General features: G+C 44.1%; 1 protein-coding gene across 2 annotated transcripts in view; it reads right to left on the bottom strand.

The window, feature by feature from the left end:
- PTCH1 (patched 1) overlaps positions 1–15,718 on the bottom strand; it is a 112,616-nt gene that overhangs the window by 21,044 nt on the left and 75,854 nt on the right. For both annotated transcript variants that reach the window (XM_082241493.1, XM_082241492.1), the window contains exons 13-17: positions 11,251–11,369; positions 9,345–9,747; positions 8,204–8,513; positions 5,402–5,544; positions 167–350 (exon numbers count right to left, since the gene is read on the bottom strand). In XM_082241493.1, coding sequence (XP_082097619.1) covers positions 167–350; positions 5,402–5,544; positions 8,204–8,513; positions 9,345–9,747; positions 11,251–11,369 — 1,159 coding nt within the window. The remainder of the gene's footprint in view (positions 1–166; positions 351–5,401; positions 5,545–8,203; positions 8,514–9,344; positions 9,748–11,250; positions 11,370–15,718) is intronic.

Below are 15,718 nucleotides of genomic sequence, written 5' to 3'. Positions count from 1 at the left end.
CAACCACAACCTGTCTCCTGAGTTTTTACTAAGAAATGCAATATATTGTTCTGTTTATGGTCTGACTCCTGGGCAGTGTCAACTGACTGGGGAGTTGCTGGGCCTCAAGAGACGGGCCGAGGCACTTATATAAACCATAAGGCATTAAAAGGGAAGCGTTCCTTACTTCTCAACCTGGTTTCTGGCATATAGTCTGCTTTATCGTGGACCCATTCTGGACGGTGGGGCCGGATGTTGGCTTGAGAGGCAGCATATGCCACAGGGTCATTGCTAACCCAGGCTGTCAGGTAGATGTAGAAGGCATTGGGGTTAATGATTCCATCTGCATCCACCAGGCGCTGTTTAGTCAACTGCAAAAAAATAAAAAATAAAAATGGGGAGGGAAGGAAAAGGAAAGAACAGTTTAGGATGGAATTAGGACTTTTGTTCAGAATGTTAGGACTTATGCCCAATTCTTTTAACACAAGAAGGAAAGGCATTATGCAACAGCATGTAAAATGGAATAATAGCCTTTGAAAGAAGACTTTATACTTAGCAGAGATGTCATAAAGAGAGTTTTGTTTATGGTAGAAAAACTACATTTTTATATTCAAGAGGTTTCATATAGCGGAAAATGCTTTGCATGCAATTCATTAGAAACATTGAATCAACAGAAGGTTCCAGATGAAGACTGAGCCAATTAAACTTAAATTCTAAAAATGTTGTCTGCAGCCAAGAGGGGGGAAATGACCAAACTGGAGAAACATATTTAAAGCTAGTTTTGAGAGAAAAAAAGAAAAAGGAACCGATGGAGGTCGGGGCGGGGGGGGGGGGGAGGGAGAGAGAGAGAGAGAATCTGGCAAGAGTCCTATAGACGTCTGTGTGCAGTTAACCTCTGTTGTTAACACTGAAGGAAATGCCACCCAGTAAATGGAGGAGAGCTATAAAAATAAAACAACATCTGTATAAATTTTGCTAACACTTGCCTCCTATGACCTATGTATTCAGAAAATGCCCAGCACCCAAAACCAGATGAGTCCACTCTTCCAGGGGTCACGTGGGTAAGTGAATTTGGAGAATTTGAATCGGATTTTCTAGGAACAAAAGATGTCCCGCCAAACAACTGGGGTGATATACAGAAAATGCCAGGAAAAGGGCGACACACAAGAAGTTTTGTTTTGTTTATTTTTCATTCTGCCCCAACTCTCATTTTCAGGTCTTTCTAATTATGTGAAAAACAACAGTGACAGCAGCCTAAAAAAAAAAAGCAAAGCTGGAATCTAGAGATCTGGATTCAATTAATCCACAGGATATGCAACAACTGTATGTCTTCAAATTGTCTTTGGAACTGCAGAGAACAGCTCACAGCCTCTGCAGAGGCAGCAGCACACTTTTATCCCTCCCAGGCAGAAGAAATTATATCAGGAGCCACGGGCAATCATTTGTTCCATGCTGCATTTTGCATTTGCTGCCAAACAAACAAACAAACAAACAAACAAACAAACAAGTCTCTTAGGGCACCTGATTATGGTTCTCTCTCCTCCCTGGATTTGCATATTGCATAAAGATAAGCAGTTGTTGTTCATACACACACACACACACACACACACACACACACAGTATGTGTGTGTGTGTGTGTGTGTGTGTGTGTGTGTGTGTGTTTTGATGTTTTATTATGCTTTTATATTTGTTGGAAGCAGCCCAGAGTGGCTGCAGCAACCCAGTCAGATGGACAGGGTACAGATAATAATAAAACCATCAACATCATTCAATATTACCCAATACCACTTTCGTCAAAGTACTCTAAACCGTGCTTTTGAGTCTAGCAAACAGCTCCTGAGAAGGTCATTGGAATGTTATTTTCTGCCTGAAAGCAAAGCAGTGGAGTTTGGAACGACACAGTTCCCTTTACAGACTTTTAAACACTTCCCTTAAGGGTCCTTAGATAGAAGGGGGCTTTGGCAGTGTTTGGCATGAACTTGTAGCGCACGTGAACTTGTACTCCACACAGGGACCATGTTCCAGTTCCCAGGCTGATTGCTGCTAGTTCAAACTAGCAGATCAGGACTGGTGGCATGGAAGCTAGAATTAAACTCATGAGGGTACAGCAGCAGAAGCCCACCCAGACGGCCCAACAACTGATTCCTTGAGGTACTTCCTGTTGTACCTGGGGCGGTGGGCAGCGGTGGATGTTAGCACTTCTATTGGGAATTATACTGTATGATTCTAATGAGAAACTGCTATCTACATCACACATAAGTGTAACATAGCATAACTGGCCCTCCCAACTTGCCCATGGCAAAAAATGTAAAATAAAACTGTACAAACAGCTACAAGCTGCAGCTAAAACATGGGACTACACCACTATCCAAAGCTGCTTAGCCTATGGGAATCTTCAGATACTGCATCAGTGCTTCTACAAAAAAGTAGACCATATAAATACAGGAAAAACGCTCTGCTCAAACCTTATGAGCATATTCATATGCAGGGGTTTTTCATGATCAGGATGGAGCGTTTTTCAGCACACACTCAGGAATGGGGAAGCAATTTTGGAGAAAAGAAGAATGATCTGTCAGGAGGTATCATTCCTTCTCCCATTTAGCTTGTGATGCCCATGAACAGATCTGAGATTTTTAACATCATGACGATTTGCCCTGAATAACTTCTCTTTCTATTTAAAGTATTCAAAGGAAGTCACACATATACCAAGTTTGGGGGGGGGGGGAATAGTGTGTAAGTTTATCACCCACCCCTCCCCCTATCTCTGAGTACCATATTGTCTTCCACTGAATGTAACCAAAAGACTTTATAATCTGAACCAAAATAAAGAGAGGGATTGCATGTTCTTTTTTATTTCATGAAAATGTTTAATATAAATTGTTTTTGTTTTGTTTTTTCAAAGGAAGTAGGACTTACATGTACAGGGGTCTTACTGAAACCAATGGGACTTACTTCTGAGTAAACCTATTTCTTTCTTTTTTAACCAGCTGGCTTGGGAGAATTTGCAAGCTGAACTCAAAGCATTGGAATGAAAGCAAACTATGCCAGATTTGCCGCTCATATTGGTGCAAAGGAAGCACAGTTCCTCTCATTCATAAGAGTGTATGCTGGCACAGAAGATGTAAGAAGCCTCTAGATCAGGCTTCCTCAACCTTGGCCCTCCAGATGTTTTTGGCCTACAACTCTCATGTTCCCTAGCTAGCAGGACCAGTGGTCAGGGATAATGGGAACTGTAGTCTCAAAACATCTGGAGGGCCAAGGTTGAGGAAGCCTGATCTAGATGTATGCAGAGTGACACTTCATCTATTGGTCAGAGAATTGCAGAAGTCTCCTACTAAAAACAATGCCCTCATTAACATGCATTCCAAACCATGGGCTAGCATGAATAAGCACCTATGTTGGCTTGTGGCTGCTTTGCTCCTCACCACTCGTTTTGTACCGCACAGTGCTAATCTACGGTTGTCCAAACCTGAGCTCGTGGTTTAGCTGTACCCTGGCTACAGCTTGTGGTTTGTCTGCACAGAACTGAACTATGAGTCTGGGTTTGGATAACACACACTAAACCAAACCATGGCTTAGGTCAGTATAGCACAGCAGCAAAATAACCAGGTAGGAACAAAGCGGCTGCAACCGCTTCTGCACATTCACACTGCCATGGTTTGGCTTAGCATTTTGTGTGAACCAAGCCCCACAGGGGTTCAGCAGATTTGGGGTCAAGGTGCATTTAAACTCATATTCCTTGGCCATGACTGGGACTAGCACAGAAGATGTGATTTTAAAAAATGTTCCTAGACTGTATCATGTAATACTACAAATAGAGAAAATCACATACATGCACGTTAAAAGAGCTCCTTGGGCCTACGAAACCAGCAAGATAAATTATGCATTGCAGAAGAAAAGAATGGATGCCAGGATGTAAAACTATCTATTTCGGTTACTCTCATATCAAATAAATGGTTAGGATCTCTTTTTCAAAATACAACAGCCTCCATTCCTAGGCCTGGTGCTGCTGCCGATTTTATTTTAAAAAATCAGTTATAAAGAATAAAGTAGTAGAAAAGAACAGGAAACAGAGAGAGAGAGAAAGGCCTGCCGCTTGACCATCAAACCATGGTTAGGGGACTGAGGGAGCTTGCATGGAATCTGCCCCCATCCCTTTTCACGCAGGCATCTTCAAAACTGCAAGGGTGTTGGTCTATGGCACTATAGTTAGTGTCTGAATATTTTCATGAACAATTGTTAGCTTTGAAACCACAGTCAGAAGCTGGCTTGCAAACTGTAATTTAGGCCAGAGTCCTTCCCACCACGAGTCCCCAGCAGTTGCTGAACTACAGCCTTCATTACCCCAACCAGTTTGGCAAAGGATTTTGGGAGTCATAGGTCAACGACATCTGGGGATCAAGGTATGAAGAAGGCTGACTTAGGCTAACTAACTATGGTTGTGTTAAGATCAACGCACAACAGATGCCAGAACAAATCCTGGAAACATCGCCAGGCTGTAGGCTTTTCTGGAATGGCAGTTCCATAAGAAGGATGAAAAAGTGACAAAAGATTACTTGTATCAGGGTTCAGTCTGACCAGGAGCCCAGGGGTGACTTCACAAAAGGAAGCAACATAGGGGCCTGCAGAAAACCCTAGAGCAGCAGGGGATTCTGAAGAGCCCACTGAGATAGTCCATGCCATCTGCCAGGAGAAGGTAGGTTGGAAACAGACCAGTAATTATTCAGGTTGAGGGGGTTTACAAATGGTTCCTTCAACAGAGGTATCACAATTGTCTCCTTCAAGAGGGCAGGAATTACTCTCACCTCAAGGAAAGTCACTTCATGACTAGTAAACTCAATACTAATAGCCAGGAAGGTTTTTCAAATGCACAAAGAGATCAGCCAGACATTTCCAGTGATTCTGTCCACATCTCTAGGTTAAATCAACTGAAACTAAACAGAAGCGTAGTTCTGCACTTGAGGTGTCATTCAGTTTGAAGCAGATGTAAGTAACATTATTCACAAAGTGCTCAGAAAACAAATCACAGCAAGCCACCTCGTTTGTTCAACCTTGTGGTCGGGTCGTGATAAGCCTTAGGAATGGCTTCTCTGGGCATTATTGTCCAGATGCAAAGGTAGGAGAAGTCTCATTCCTCATTGCCACCATTGTAATAAGGAATACATTTGAATAAGCTCTTCCCTGTGTGTGGTGGGATTCATCTAGAGTTTCCTGTCACCATTACTCAAGCTGTCATTCCTTAGCTTCAATGTCTACAGTGCTCTGGACCGTGTATGGGAAAGGGATGGTCAGACCTAACTGTCAACTTTGTATTCCAGATATTGACTAAGGCTTTAAACAGTAAAGAAGGAAGGAAAATTACTTCCCATTTGCATCATTCCATTTAAACAAATAAGAGTTAAGGTAGTATTTTTTAAATTACCTGGCTAATATCAAAGGGTTTGTCTTGGATGCCCGTTTGAACCAAAAGCTTGTAAGCCAGAACAGCATCTTCGGATCCATTTCTGTAATTGTTGTATGTGATCTTCCCAGATTCCCAATCGCTATCAAAAGCCTCCTGAAGCCCTGTTGGAAGGTGAAGGGACAGATTGTTGTTGTTATTTTTCACCCAGCTTGTAAACCAAAAGCAGAAAAACTAGAGCAGCTTTCTTTTAAACTGCTAACGAAGAGATCGCAGGATTGTGAAAGTTTTCAGCCCTCGAGTAAGTGCTGACAAGCAATGTGCAACATCACCATCACTTTCTTAGAGCTCTTTTTGACTCTTAGTTCTGTCCACTCCAGCCTCTTCCTCATAGCCCTGGAACGAGCAGAGCCTGGCTAGAGTACTGTGACATGCTTCCCAAACAGATGTTTGGGAGGGTGCCACATGCCTGAGACACTAGCCTCCCAGAACTCCAGAGGCTGCATAACCTGCCTTTCCCATCTTCCAGCTAGGCTGTGGATGACTGCCAGGCTGAAGCTCCAGACAAGACCTCCTGTTGCTCAGAACTGGCCCAATCCGCCCACACCCACTTAGCCAAATACTACCACATGTGAATACATTCTGGCATCATAACACTGCTGTGTGTGGCGGAACACATGGCTTCTATCCAATGGAGAGAGAGAAAGGCAGCTGGAACTCCATGTGTATGCAGTGTTTTGAAAGACTTATAGAGCTGTGTATTCAGGCATTCATGTTCACACATGGGCTGGGGAACCCCTTTGTGTGAGCATATAATATGCACAACTTTAAGTTTGCAACGGCCCTTTGCTATGAAATCTCCTAATGCACAATATGGCTCCGTTAACACTACACGCATTGTGATAAAAATGAAGAGAAACAGATCAGGAATTTTATCCTAGATATGTCCCTCTAATAAAGGGAAAGGAAGGCACAGATTGCAAACAGTAACTCCAGGAGATGAATTTGCTCCCTCTGTTCCCTAGGAACAATATATACTTGCATAGCAACAGTTGCAGCAAATCAGACTTTTTATTAAATAATAATAATAATAATCAAAAGGAAGCAAGGTAAGAGTGTTATAGAACCATCTCACCATAAATTTCAATTCAGCACAGGACTCACACATAGACACAATGCCCCCCCAGCCAAACCCCGCCCCCCCAAATCAAGCAACCATTCATCAGCACACATTTGCAGATAATAATAAAAAAGTGATCTCCAAATTGAACAGGACCAAAACAGAAGCGCCTCACTCCTCACTTATTATGTTGTGCAGGATCCATTCAGGCTCCTTAATGAGCACTACAATTCATGGAGGATCCTGGTGGATTGTGTCCACTGACTATGACTACAGAGTTGGGGAGGAATTCAGACGATTGCCTAAAATAAAGCTCCACTCACTCACTCCCCTGTAAAATGAATTACACAATGGGAAGGAGACGCCCAGCGCTGTGTTGTTTCAGCTACCACTAGGTGCTGAAGCCATAGGTTACACGACAACATGACCAGAAATTCCACCACAAAGCCGGAGGAAAAAGAAACCCACACTCCAACGTTCAAACTTCAAACAGCAACTCAGCTCCTTCTTGAGCACAGCGTGAGTGAACACGATTTTGTCAATTTGTTCCATCTGTTCAACTTGTGTAGCTAATACAAGTTGTGGGATCTGCTGCCAGCACGTGTAAAGATCACAGCCAACACCTATTCACTCTCAACTCTTATTTCCCTCTTTGCCACCCCTTTCAAGGCTGGGGGGGGGGAGGGTGGGCAAAAATACCTCACAGCACAAATTTGGATCAGATTTAGAACAGTAAGCCGCAGCCCAGCACAAGGAGGCTGTGTGAGAAGAGATGAATGAACCACATGTCTGAGGAAGGGAAGGAAAGGGGGAGAGAAGAGGGGAAAGGGGGGGCGGCATCCACCGACCCACCTCACAGCTGCACTGAGAGGCTGTAATCAAAACCATCATTACAGATCTGATAGGTTAGCTGCAGCTATAAAGAGATAAGAGCGATGGAAAGAGAAAACATGGCCTAAACGACACAGCCCTAGGCTCTGGATGCTCAATTCCCATTTACAAACCCTCCCTCTGTTTCCTTTAAAATTGCCTCCCATGTAGAAAGTTGCAATAAACCTCACTCCTGAAGCCAAACAGGTTCAGAACAAAAGCAGCAAATGGAGCAAGCCTGCCAAAACACGGCACATCCAGTCCCCGCAACACCTGGCCAGGAGCACAGAGCAACTATTGAAATCTAGTTATCCTAATACCATCTAAAAGAATTCAAAGCACCAACTAAGAAAACTTGAGTTGCTGAGGGCAACGCAGAATAAGACGAATTTAGGAAGTGGAAAAATACAAATCCCCTCCTTCCCGTAATTTTTTTTTTTGTAAAAATAAAAAATAAAAAATCCATTCCAGTACATTAAATGATTGGGAGTATATGGGGTTATGTTATTAGTGTGTGCCTATACACAGTGTAACATGCCCTCAACCCCTTGGGGATAGGACAAGCTATAAATCTAACTAACTAAAATAAATGAATGAATGGTTAACTCATAGGAAACTCGCGTAGGTGTACACCACTCAACCTGTACCAGGAATATCGTTTCTAACAGGCCAATCCGAAGGAAAGGAACCTTAATAAATAAAATGTAAAGGGATACTACAGGAGGGAAGCAGAAGAAAGAAAACCACTGTAACAGGGGGAAAAATAGAACGAGAAAAGAGTACATTTGCAGAAAATCTGGATTAGCTAACTGAGTTTTTATTTTTCTCCTTACCTTGCAGCCAGTCTCTAAAGTAGTGCAACCACATTTTGGGAAGCTGCTTGTTCTCTTCCAACAAAACATACGTCACGTTGCTGAAACTTTTGTGAAGCTCATAAAGTAAGTGCTGGATGTTGGGATAATCCGCTTTCTGCGTAACGACATACATGTGGTAGAATGAGAAGTACTTGAACTGGGCTGCAATGAAGTCATACTCCCGTGTCTCCCGTGGCACAATGTCTGTAAGATCAAGTCCATCTCTCACACGAGTAGTTCCATAAAGACTGAGGCCAAGTAAGGCCAGAAAAAGAAAAATGACCACAAGCTGCAAAAAAGGAGAATAAAGAAGGGTAAATGAAGAAGTGACATCATTCAGAAGAGTTTCCTGCAACAAATACTACACAGAGTCAGTGCTTTTCTTCTGGGGGTACTCACAAGTACGCAGTACCAGCACCTTTTTCCCCCTAGAAGGAAAGCCCTGGTTAAAAGTGTGCCACTTACTCTAACAACTTTATGGTGAGTACTGGCACCTTTTGTTCTAGAAGAAAAGCACTGCTTGCAGCTCCATCTCCCTGCAATGTCAGCAAGTCTAGAACCATTTCTCTTAGCAGAAAATGCCAAGGCCAAATTCGGCAGTGCCAAAATCCTGATTGCCCAACACACCAGATTAGAGTAGTCAGTGCTGGATCTATGCACAAGGAAAATAATACAGTCATACCTCGGGTTACAGACGCTTTAGGCTGTGTTTTTTTGGGTTACGGACTTGCCGAAATCCGGAAGTACCGGAACGGGTTACTTCCGGGTTTCGGCTGTCACGCATGCGCAGAAGCGCTGAATCGCAACTCGCGCGTGCGCAGACGCGAGACTACGGGTTGCGAACGTGCCTTCCGCACGGATCACATTCGCAACCCGAGGGTCCGCTGTAATGGGAATTCTAGGAACTGTAACTCCTTGAGGGGAGAAGAGTCTCCTAACAACTCTCAGGATGCTTAACGAAAGACATTTCCCCACTCTTCTTTGGGGAAAGCCGTGGCTGTTCAAAGTGGTATGATACTGCTTTAAATGGTAGAAACAATCAAGCCGTCTTTAACCAAGAGGCAAGGCATGCAGTGCCCCTGTTGCGAAGAAACACACAAGACAAGCACAGAGACGTTACCTTTGCTTTTGGTTTTAGTAGGAATGGAGCATACTGCTTTTCAGCAAAAGAGGAGAGTGTCCATTTCGTACAGGGGGGCTCAAGACAATGGAGTGTAGATTCTGAGAACTGGGAAAGGAGGTCCCTGGATGACCTGGTACTTTCTGGGCTCTGGCAGCTGAGGTTATCTTGCGTCACTGTGACAGGTTGTACAGAGATTTCTGAGCGAGGTTCTGCGGTGGTATAGTAAACCTGGGTATGAGGGTCGTATTCAGTGCGAAGCTGGACAGTGGACTGCATTGTGATTTGGGTTTCGTGTGCAAAATTGTGGCTGCTGTATGGCGGCGGAGGGCTGTGGCGCGTGCTGTCACCAGCTTCTGCATAGGCTTGAGGTTCAATCTGAATCACTCTGCTAACGCACGGGCTGAAAGAAAAAGGGGGGAGTATTTATGCACATGTTTAGGGTGGAGTCTATATAAATAAGTAATTTAAAAGTATAAGCAAGGTACCATCAAATATGCATGGCGTCTTACAAAACATAAAAGAACAGGTTGCTACCTAAAACATTGATTTTACAAAGCAGCAGTTGGGGTGAAGGATGATACTTTCTTGATAAGTATCAACCTTCCCCAAAATGATGCCCTCCAGATGTTTTTGCACTACAACTCCCATCAGTGATACACTGGCCGTAGCTGATGGGAGTTGTAGTCCAAAATATCTGGAGGATACCCGCTTGGGAAAGGCTTCCAAGGAAGAATAGATTCATAGAATATGCAATACAAAGTCTCTCTCTCTCTCTCTCTCTCTCTCTCTCTGTGTGTGTGTGTGTGTGTGTGTGTCTGTTTCATACCATCAACTGTTTAAACATATTTTGATCAGTTGGTTGTCTGGCTTTTAACGATCCATGTAAACATATCCATATGTTTTAAGTTTCTGGGCTCAATTCAAAGTGCTGGATTTAATCTTTAAAGTCCTAAATGGTATGGAACAAAGATACTTAAGGACTATCTCCTTCTATATGATCCTGTCTAGACACCAAAATCAACCTGGGAGGCCCTTTTTGTGCATCTTGCCTTTCTCAGAGATTCAGGTGGCAGGGATACATGAAAAGGGCATTCTCCACTGTAGTGCCCAGCTTATGGAACTCCCTGCTCCAGGAGATTCACCTGGCTCCCTCTGCCACACTGCAAAATGTTAAAGTATATTTCTGAAGATTCAAGTGCTAAATAATTTAATAAAGGAAACCCTGCAATCGTTGCTGGATAGACACAACACCATTAATATTTCCTTTTCCATAAAGTTTGGGTTCATGTCGAAGAAAAAACATGTCTACAAAACCAGGTGTAACAAGCCATTATTTGTCATATTTTGACACATGCACATGCAGTAAAAAGCACAGAGAGGACTTCTAATGGATATATCCTCTGAGTAGTACACACAGCTAATTGGACACATGTGCACTTGTCAGACACATGCAGTGTAGATGTAGCTTCACTATAAAGAAAGTGATAACCATACATGATTTTGTCATATGAAAAGCAGCTCTAATTGTGAGAAGGAAATCCATATTTCATTCTTCAAAATATGCCATGACCCAGCTCTGGATACAGAAATTGCAAGGAAAATTCATCTGTGGACTTATACCAGCATTTATAACATGATGGCTTCTTTGGAAACATTCTACATGGCAGCTCTAACCATGTAGACAGCTTTATCACTTTTATTTTCCAGCCATGTGGCAACAATGCTTGTTTCTCCACTCATGCAGAGGTGACAGGTATCTTGGTTTCTATGAGCTTGGAGCACAGGAAGTTTGATCATGGCCACATAATTCCATTTTAAGAAATGTGTGTATAATCCATGCAATCAATAATAGCAAAATGTTCTGCTTTTAATGACAGTCCATGCAGTCATCCTATCTGCTCACCTTGTAAAACAACAGAATATATCCAATCTCCGATCTTCGCGGCGGTACAGATCCATACTCAAAATAGCAGGAAAAATTAACAGAACCATGGCAAAGTTGAAGACCACAACCACAGCAGCCTATAGAAGCAAACAGAGAAGGACAGGGAATATCAGCAGAGCTGGTATATTTACAACATGGAGGATACGTTTTAGGGGGAAAAAACAAAAACTTCTTTCATTTGGCAGCCCAGTTTGGCTCATTTGTGCTCAAGAGTTTGCTGGAATGGATTAAAGGAGTATTTTAGCAATCCTAATAGACCATGATAATTTTTTTTATAATCAATATTCTTTGTAGTATTTCATTATATATACCTTTTGATGGAGGCCTTGTACCTACCTCAAAAGCTTATGAAGAAAGATATAAAGATATCTGCTAATGATTTACCTCTAACATTATTATTTTTCCCAAATTAGCAAAGCTCAAAATACAGACAGCTATAATGTGGCTGGAGAGATAACCACTGACTAAGATTATCCTTGGAAGCCCCATTAACCACCACTTTAGTCCTTCAAGAAAGAAATCCACTAACCAGCACATACAGTGGCGTAGCGTGGGGGGTGCAGGGGGGGCCGGCCACACCGGGCGCAACATCTGGGGGTTAGGGTTAGGGGGCGCAAATCCACGGGTTAGGGGGCGCAAATCCATGGGTTAGGGGGCGCAAATTACTTGCCTTGCCCCGGGTGCTGACAACCCACGCTACGCCACTGAGCACATAATTTTTAAAACAGAGTTCCAGGATGGCTTCTTATGCAGGTACGGTCCAAACCAGCCCAACTTCACTTAAGCAAGGTATCTGCATCAAGTGGCTTTAGACTCTGCCCTAATGTGGAGGTACACCTGCTTACTGTCACCTGAAAATCAAACTGCTTTCAAAAGGGATAACTACAGGGGCCGAATCAAAGGTTGGCTACCCTCTTGCCCTCTTCAAAGCCCCCACAGAAAGGAAGAACAAACAGCAGAGGCAGAAAAGCCATCACAAAGGTGGCAACAAGGTCAGGGGTGCATGAATGCAGCAGTGGCCTTAAGCCAGTTTTCATATGTTTTTAGGGTCATTGTATTAACAGATGTTGATAGGCACAGAGAGCATCCTTGAGCAGTTGCCCATTTCCCCAGCACCCCAAGAAGCACCGGATAGTTGGCTCAGCCTGTCTCACTTCAGTTTCCAAAAACCACTGATATATCACCGCTCTGGAGCATTGCGGGAAAACAAAATGGTGCCCATCACCACCTGAGAGTGGGCTTTGCTGAGGGCTCCTCAAAACTTCTGTGCTGGATGCGTCATACAACCCATAGCTGTCAACGTTTCCCTTTTCTTTAAAGGGAAATTCCCTTATTCCAAATAGGATTCATCGCAAGTAAAGGGAAAAGTTGACAGCTATGGCACAACCAGTTACAGAAATTGCCAACTTGCAACAATTCTCCCTTTAGGACAATTCTATTCACTGGACATGCTGAATATATTGTGTTTTGCTATTGAGATGCATTATAGTTTCTTTTCACTGGCAGTTTCCTTGATTATGGTGAACAGCCTTTGCTCGACAAAATGCTTTTAAAAAAATAAAATAAAAAAATGAGAATGTAGTCCCAGCACAAAAACTGCAGCAGATCAGTAGGAAATCTCAGAGGAGTCTGCTGGGGGCTGGGGATGGGACACCCAACTATTTGCCCTGGGAAAGGGCCCCTCACGTCACCACCCACATTTTCAAATAAAGCAGCATTTAGAGAGGAGCGTGAACCCAAGGACCTCAAGGTTTTCCCCTTGGAAATCAACAAAGCTGGCAGAGGCTGCGGCCTTAGAGTTGCGGCCTAGTTGCCGGCGTAGGAAAAAGGTCTGCATTTAACTGAGAGTCGGTTTAAAAGCAAACAAGCCCCAAATTCTGAAATTTTGTACAGAAGTCCTGTGTATCTCAGCTACAAACAGAACTTGCTTTAAAGGGGGGGGGGGGAATAGAAGCCCCTAGTAATCCGCCGCTTCAAAAAGCAGCTGCTGCTGCTGCTGCTGCTGCATGTGTTAACTGAAATAAAATAATGGAAGTCTGTGCTGGAGTCACTGAGGGAGAAAGCCTCATAGGCTGGGGCCCTGCCCAAGGTATGCACTGCTATTTGCCATTCCTCGCAGACCACCCAAGGAGAGCGGGCGTATTGTATAGCCAGAGATGATGAGCAGATGAGGAGGCCTGTGGGCAGTCTTTCACCTTGCTATCTGCAGCTCGCTCCTAATGGCATTCAGGGGTTGCATTTTCCTCCCCTCGAGCCCTCCTCCTCCTCGCTCCCAGACTTTAGAAGTAAAAATTAAAGACTTTTTGACAGCAACAAAGGAAGCTTAAGGAGAAGAGGGGTTTCAATATTTCAGTTTAAGCTGGGAGTAAGATAACAAATGAGTTTTTGCAGCCCGCATTGTTTCTCCCACTAAGCGCACTCAAAAATGGGACACGGTGCATCATTAAGCGAGCGCACACCGAGAAAATCATTTGTGTTTGCATGGAGGGCTCTCGCTACAGGAAAGAGACCACAGCATGCTTCTTTGCTAGGCAGCTCATGAGGGAAGAATTGAGAGTGGAAATCAGTCCTAGAAATGTATATTCTGTGGCGAGAATTCTGGCCACTGGGTCAACAGAAAGCCTTCTCAGAAGGTATCACCCACTAACCCGGCCGCAACAAAGGATGAAATTGGGAGACCACCTCAGGTTTATGGGCAAAATCACAGTGTGCAGAAGCAAAGGACACCGTCATACTCAAAATAAACCCTTTGAAATAAATGGGCACGGCTAACTTAGGTCCATTAATTTCAATGGGTCCGCACTGAGAAAAACTTAGTTGGTGCCGTATTTAATGGAATGGATTTCCCATGTAGGACATTATGTTCTATATGCAGTGAAGGTAAAGGTAAAGGACCTCTGACTGTTAAGTCCAGTCGCGAACAACTTTGGGGTTGCAGCGCTCATCTCACTTTACTGGCCAAGGGAGCCAAAGTTTGTCCTCAGACAGTTTTTCCGGGTCATGTGGCCAGCATGACTAAACCACTTCTGGAGAAACCAGAGCAGCGCACGGAAACACCGTTTACCTTCCCGCCAGAGTGGTACCTATTTATCTACTTGCACTTTGATGTGCTTTTGAACTGCTAGGTTGGCAGGAGCTGGGGCCGAGCAACAGGAGCTCAGCCCGTCACGGGAATTCGAACTGCTGACCTTCCGATCAGCAAGCTCTAGGCTCAGTGGTTTAGGCCACAGCGCCACCAGCGTCGCTATATGCAGTGAAAGGGAGGACATATTATCAATCCCGCCTTGTCCCGAAGTTCAGGAGTGGGGGAGGATCAGCCAAACAGGGTCTACATCAGGGGTCAGGAAACTTACCTCACCTCAGGCCGGTGTCTCCAGCGCCGACCGCGCAGTGGGCCAGAGGGCGGGGAAGAGCGTGCCCATACACGTGCACACACGCTATTTTCGACACACTTCCAGGTCGGAGGAGCACCAGAAATAGCTTGTGCACATGTGCACAGGCCTTCTCCGACCCGGATGTGCACTGGATATAACGCTTGTGCATGCGCACAAGCTATTTTCAGTGCTCCTCCAGCCAGGCAGTGGGCAGCAACGCAGCGCCGGTAAGAGTGAGCAGCGGCAGTCGCCGCGGGCCAGATAAATGAGTCCCTTGCGCCTTATCCAGCCCGCGGACCTTAGTTTGGGGACCCCTGCTCTACATTTCCAGGGAGAGCTGTATTGTCTAAACAGACTCCAAATTGCCTTTCAAATGCAGTATTTGATACAGACAAATCCCGACGCTGTTCTATTCAATACACACTGTGATGACCAACTGTTAAGAATCACCTTAACTTAGAAACATACAGTTGACCCCAGCGTTTGAAACTCCCATTGTTCTAAGCGCATTTTGCGAAAAGGGATTTCATTAGCATGAGCAGTTTCTGAGCTCTGGGCGCAGTACTGTGCCTAAGATTTCAGATTAAAACTGGAGAGTGGAAGGACCTTTTTCTGCCTCCCCATTTCCAGTCAGTCTCTGAAGACTGGAGAAGAAAGCCTCTTAAGAATATATGGGGGGCAGACAGGGGGAGCATTGCTTTGTTTTTTGCAGTCTTCAGATGAGGACTAGAGTTTAGCTGCAGTTCATTCATTTTCAGCTTTGTATTCTTGTTATTAAAAAAGTGTGCCTAGACATTCCATTGTTGCACCCATAACCTAGGTTTAAGGTGCCATTTAGATCCTAGCTTTCGTTTCTCAGTTTCTAACACTGGTTCACCTACTGGCCAAGAGGAAATTTTGGACCTAGATCAGGGGTGTTATCTTATACTAAATAAGCACTTGCTCAGGGGGCACTAGATTTGAGAGGCCCTGCTATGCCAAGCATGCCACTGCTATGTATAGATTCACCGCTGGAAAACTCTGGCTGCAAAGCCATTCTGCTAGTGAAAATA

Source organism: Podarcis vaucheri (assembly GCF_965113315.1).
Source record: "Podarcis vaucheri genome assembly, chromosome: 11".
In the NCBI taxonomy this organism is placed as follows: domain Eukaryota; kingdom Metazoa; phylum Chordata; class Lepidosauria; order Squamata; family Lacertidae; genus Podarcis; species Podarcis vaucheri.
The sequence above is the reverse complement of the archived record's forward strand: the minus strand, read 5'-3'. Positions and strand labels throughout refer to the sequence as shown.